Raw genomic sequence first — 6135 nt, 5'->3', positions numbered from 1 at the left:
GCTTTTTCCCATTTCCGACATATTTTCCCTCTGTTTAAATGTCCAACACCCCGCTCCCGGAAGCCTCTTCTCATCTTCATTCCTTTCAAAAGCCGGGCAACATATCTTCCTGGAGTCCCAACCCCAAGAATCCACCTTTATTGGGGCGTTTCCCACCCTTTTCCCCCAAATCATTCATCCGGAGAACAAAAACGATTTACCTTCAGATCTTCCTCTCTTTCCCTCTGATGCGCCTCCCCCTTACGAACCTCGCCCTTTTCAGGTGCCCCCACGCTGGACCCTTTCTACCTCCCCCCACAGCCTCCCCACATGGGGACAGACTGCACCTCACTGCAAAGCCCATTCCCCCACTCCCAAACCCCCTCCCCCCGCCCGCGGCCCGTCCATGACCCCCGATGGGATCAGGGGCCCGATCAACGGCTGTTCTGCTGGGCCGCAGTCCCAACGTACGAGCCCAGCCCGGCGATCCCGGCACTGACTTTAGGATCTGTCAGCTCTCTTGAAGGCAGCCAGGGGTTTTTGACCTAATGCTTGATGGGAGGCTGTTTAAAAAGTTTTGGGGCCCGGGAAATTATTTTTTCCTTATTCCAATGGCCCCCTACTTTTTGGGGGCATTTTCTCCTGCCCCGTCTTTTCTTTTGTGGGAGTGATTTCTGGGGTGAATTTGGGGCCATTCTTCCAAGATTTTCCCAAATGTAGATTATATATCTCTCCTCCTGCGTTCCCCAGTACAAGTCAAGTGCTTCAAGCGTTCCCAGTATTAAAAGGGGTTACGAACTTTTCTGCAGTAAAGGATTCTGTACACTCTTGATCGGATTTACCTGCTTTGAATGGAATGTTAATGCAGCAGTATTCCACCTAAAAGAACAAGGATTTGAAAAAGGGTCATTGGGCTTGGCATCTCTGTTTTTAAAATTTTCATTATCCTCCTATCATTTTCTTTGCCCTGCGATCGTGGCACTGTTGTGATCCTTTAAATGAGATCCTCAGACATTACTCCCCAGGTCCCTTTTAGTTTTCCCCTCAGTATGGCCAGTCAGTAGTATACTCTTTTTGTTATTATTTCCCCAGTTTTCCATAACGAATTTTCCTCATTGAACATCATTTGGTTTAGTTTTCCCACTGGAAAACTTTTTTTTTAAACTTCTTGGGGGTTAACCCGTCCCCAGCAGATGACACCCCTGAGATCCTTAATGAAAACAGAGTTCCACGAGTCTGGGCCCGGGGCTGAGTGCATAGGCATGTTGTCAATGGCTTTTTCGAAATCTATCGGAGTTAGGGTAATGTCGGAAATCTGGCATACATTTATGGAGTTTTGAGGCTCATTCATGAAGAAATCATTTGGGTCGTCGATCCTCAGACCGATTAGTGGTTCACTAAACACAGAGTCGTACTGGGATTTCAATATTTCACTCATTTCCTTGTTGTCATCTGTGTAAGTCCCATCCTGTCTGAGTAAGGGCCCGATACTAGATGTGGTATTTGCCTTGTTTTTGGCATATGAAAAGAAATATTTTGAATTTCTTTCAATTTCACTAATAGCTTTAAGCTCCTCCTGCCTCTCCTGGTTCCTGTAAGAGTCATTTAGCTTAAGTTCGATAGTTTCCACTTCCTTGGTCAGCGCCTCCTTTCGTGCATCAGATGTTCTAGCACTCCTGAGGAGCTCAGTGACTCTTTGTCGTCTTCTGTAGAGGGAGCGTCTTTTTCTCTCCAGTTTACTCCTGCTCTTCTTCTTTCTTAGGGGAATATGCCTAGAACATGCTTCGGCTACCAGGAAGTTGATCCTTTCAAGGCACTGGTTTGGATCCATGTCATTTAAGGCATCTTCCCAACATGTTTCGTTTAGGACATGGTTTACCTGGTCCCAGTTGATGTTCTTGTTGTTGAAGTTGTATTTTGTGAAGACACCTTCACAGGTACATGCATTCTGCTGATCAGGACCCCTATGCATGTACGTCTGGACTTCGATTAGGTTGTGATCGGAATTAGTTGTTTTTGATATTCTTATGTCTCTTATCAGGTCCTCATTATTTGTGAAGATAAGGTCAAGTGTGTTTTCTAGTCTTGTTGGCTCCACTATCTGCTGGCTTAAGGTGTGTTTTTCGCAGACTTAGTAGCTCATGTGTGTGTGACCTTTCATCTGCGCTACCTCCGGGGATTGTTTCAGCTATAACATTATTTGCTACATTCTTCCATTTTGTATGCCTTAGGTTGAAATCACCAAGCAGTAAGATGTTTGGGGATGGAGCTGGAAGGTTTTCAAACAGTAATCAATTTTCAGTAGCTGTTCCTTGAACTGTTGTGAGGTTGCATCTGGTGGCTTGTATACAACCACAATGACTAGGTTTTGGTTCTCTATCTTTATTGATAGAACTTCAACTACCTCATTTGTGGTGTTCAGCAACTCCATGCAGATAAGGGACTCTTTGACATACAGGCCAACCCCCCCTTGTTGCCTGTTTTTTCTGTCGCATCTAAAAAGGTTGTAACCACTTGTCCATATTTCACTGTCAAAGTGATCTTTTGTGTGAGTCTCTGTGAAGGCTGCAAACATTGCATTAGACTCCTCTAGAAGTCCATTGATAAAAGGTATTTTGTTGTTGGTGGATGGCTTAAGGCCCTGTATATTAGCAAATATGAACGAGGTTGTATTCTGTGTTTGTTGGGGGGATTTTGTTATTGGCATCAGTAGTTGTAATTCTGGAGGGCCATGGGTGGCCACTGGCTGCGCCTCCAGTCCAACAAGACTCCAAGGTGGTGGACTATTTTTGTTATTTCCTTCCATTTTCTTTTTTCGTTTCCTGCCACTAAAAAATCACCTGGAGTTGGGTTGTCGTAGCCCACTCACTTGTAGTACACCATCCTCCATATTCATTTTAAGTTAGGTTAAGCTTAGTTTACTAAAGTGAGGTTAGGTTAGATAAAAGTTGACCTGAAAAAAGCTTTAATCTGACCAGAAATAAAATAATCAGGCGTGACATGAGGATGATCGGGGAGGGGATAAGAACGTTGAAATGTGCACGAGGGAGAAAACGGAAAAAAAGGGAGAGAATGGAACGAGGAAGTGGGACGGAAAGGAAAGTAGGGCGGAGAGGGAGTACAAGGAGGATAACGGAGGAGGGGGTGAAGGGGGAGGGAAGATAACAGGAAGAGGGGTGGAGGGAAAGGGGAGGAGGTGCGTCCCAGGATGTTGTGGTGGCCCGGATGTTCCCTTACAGGTGGGTATCCTGCCGCAGTACTGTACCTGGCGAAGGTACCCTCTTACAGGTATCCTGCCTCAGTACTCTCTACCTGGTGATGATATCCCTTATAGGTAGGTATCCTGCATCACTACCTTACCTAACGAAGGTAACTACCGAGGTATCCCTCCCCAGTGAGTAGATAAGTAGCATGCTGACGATACTACCAGCATACCAATGTAAGGGATACATTAAGGAAAAGGGATACATTAACTAAAATCATTCCAAAATTTAACGCTAGTAAGGCAAATGCTAATTTTTTTGCTGAACTAATAATAATAATAATAATTATTATTATTATTACAAAGCATTAGCGATGGGCGAAGATTGAATCAGAGAGAATTAAATACGATTCGCAAACACACAATCATCCCCATGCGAGCTTCTTCAGATCTTGGCAGCAAAACCCAAAGGGCAGTTGTGTTTATACTGTTAAGTTGGGAAGAGGAGGAAGAGGAGAGAGGGGGGGGAGGAAGGGGAAGGAGGCAGGAGGAGACGGAGCGCATCAACCCCACACCCTGACCGTCTGTTGGTAACTGACAGTTGGCCAACAACTGAGCGCTGGAGCTCACATGCGCGAGGGAGGGGGAGAGGAGGAGGAGGAGGGGGAGATGCGTCACTCGTCGACGTAGTGACATAATCTTACGTTACAGTCTACCTTCTGTGTCACTGTCCTAGAGTGCATACACTCTTAGAGTGATTCCAGCATCACATCTGCTCTGCAGTAGAGCTCACCATCAACTTCCTCTACGTTAATACGAGTACCGGGGCAAGGAAAAGTCCCACCTCAACCCAGAGTCCGTCATCACGAGGAAAGAGACCTCCGTAAGGCACGAAAACTGGTAAAATCTACGAGGATATATGGAAAGAGGAGTGTAGGTAGTGTGGAGACACGGTGTGGAGCCTCTCGCGTGGTGATTGGCTGTGACGTCACCGTCGCCACACGCTACTCGCTTATAGCATGCCGACTGTTTACTACAGAGTTCAGTTGTGTATTTGGCGTGAGAGGAGGAGGTTGCGCCACACAGTGCCGAGAGAGAGAGTGAGAGTCGCTGTGGACTTAGCCTGCCAACGCCAAAGGCATAGGAGATAACAATGTTACCATTTGCAAATTATGAGAGGGTTCCAGCACCCATCTCGACCCCTACAGTGTTTGGATCTATGCTGGTCAATGACAACTCCAATACGCCCTATTCGGATGCTACACAGGTGAGGACACGCGAAAAAATTATGGAACTTTAAGTTTGTGAGGCGTGAGGGACTAGCTTGTTGCTTTCAAGTCACCACATGTTCTCCAGGTCACCGGGGATGTCTAACCTGCCACCACAGATAATGTGTGCCTGAACCGTGATCCTTGATCCGTGTTATTCACCCTAATTAACAATTAACCGTTGTCTGTTGGTCTAACAATAACATTGCTCACGTGTATCTAATTGACACGCGGAGAAATAGTTGTACCAGCGAATCTGTCGAATTATATATGCGTTTTATAGCTCTGACGTGTTCATAACCAGACTTGTTCATAACGTTCTCCATGACTGTACGCCTGTGTTCAGTTTTGTGCTCAGGATCGCAACTCAAAAAAAAAAAAAGAAAAAAAAAAATTGAACAGTTAATTGAATATACAACTTCCATACAATGTTGTGTACGTAAATTTTTTTGGCTTGTTTACAGGCAGTGCGTCTCAGCTTTGAGTAAACAATGGATATATAGACTCGTAAACTCAAAAACACTGCCAATAAATGCACCTTTCCCCCCTCCCTCCCCCACTGAAGACTATGCTATAACTAGCTGGCAACAATAAATTTTCACTGGGCTTAAAACCTCGTAAGGAATATCACGTGTTTGATGCTGCAATGTTAAATAATGTATACAAAAAAGACACTTAAAATGGCTTAGTCTGCCATTCTGATTAGGTGCATTTGAATTTGTGGAAGCTGGACTGTGGTGGATATGGTCGTACGGTATCTGGGAGATGATTTTAGTGATGATTACTGTAGTAATCCCTCTGGGTGTTTAGAAATGGAGATAAGCTATCGTCTGGGTCGTGTTTGTCTCGCCTCCTGGATAAGGAAGGCTCTGGCCTAGTGTTTAAAGGTAGGAGTGCAGATAATCGTGAGATTGTGGCGTAATAAGGTGAACTGTGAGATACTGGTGATAGATTGGGCTGACAGGTGTTAGTAGCGGCAGTGACTAATGATGTGACAGTGATGTTATGGGTGTCAGTGATGTGATGGCGATGATCTGGTCAGTGTAGTTCGGGGGAGGGGGTGGCAGTGATGCGGTTATGTGAGTGTTGGCAGTGATGTAGTGGTGGGAAATAAATGGTGCAAAAATGATCGTGATTTTACTCAAAGTTGATGTGATTTTTACATTTATTATATGTTATTGTTGACGTATGTGTTGGGGGGGGGGATAAAGGTCGTATATAATGGAAATTCTTGGCTGTGGAGGTGGATGAGTGCAGGTGGATTCAACCCCATAAAAAAAAAACGAGATTTCTTGGAATTGGAACAGGTGACCCAACTTGGTGATGAGCCAAGCCTCTGAACGACACCTGGTTGTACTACACCTTATATTTTGTCGCGTGGAGGAAGAGCGTGGCTAAATGTGAAAATGTCTTCAAATTGTGTTTTTTTAGAGAGGCAAACTGCCTCTCTAAAATGCTGTCGACTTTAATAATAAAAAAAGTACACTGCAGTTATTTGAAGAAGATTAATAGGCTATGGTAGCTAATTGGACAGAGCCACTCTTATTTCAATGATACGTTTTGCAACGAGTAGTTTTTTTTTCGATGACACGTTTTGCCACGAGTGGTGAATTCGATGTTTCTTCACTGTCTTGAGCTGTGTATGTCTTAATTCACATTCTGTTAATATAAACATCGCTGTTCTCC

General features: G+C 44.6%; 1 protein-coding gene across 1 annotated transcript in view; it reads left to right on the top strand.

Annotated features, from left to right (window-relative positions):
* The first annotated feature begins 4231 nt into the window (after positions 1 to 4231).
* Positions 4232 to 6135, top strand: part of LOC128695208 (transcription factor Sox-2-like) — a 13943-nt gene continuing 12039 nt past the window's right edge. Inside the window, exon 1 of the mRNA XM_053785726.2 lies at positions 4232 to 4448. Coding sequence (XP_053641701.1) covers positions 4335 to 4448 — 114 coding nt within the window. The 5' untranslated portion in view covers positions 4232 to 4334. The remainder of the gene's footprint in view (positions 4449 to 6135) is intronic.

This window comes from Cherax quadricarinatus, chromosome 35 (genome assembly GCF_038502225.1).
Source record: "Cherax quadricarinatus isolate ZL_2023a chromosome 35, ASM3850222v1, whole genome shotgun sequence".
Taxonomy (NCBI): domain Eukaryota; kingdom Metazoa; phylum Arthropoda; class Malacostraca; order Decapoda; family Parastacidae; genus Cherax; species Cherax quadricarinatus.
The sequence above is the reverse complement of the archived record's forward strand: the minus strand, read 5'-3'. Positions and strand labels throughout refer to the sequence as shown.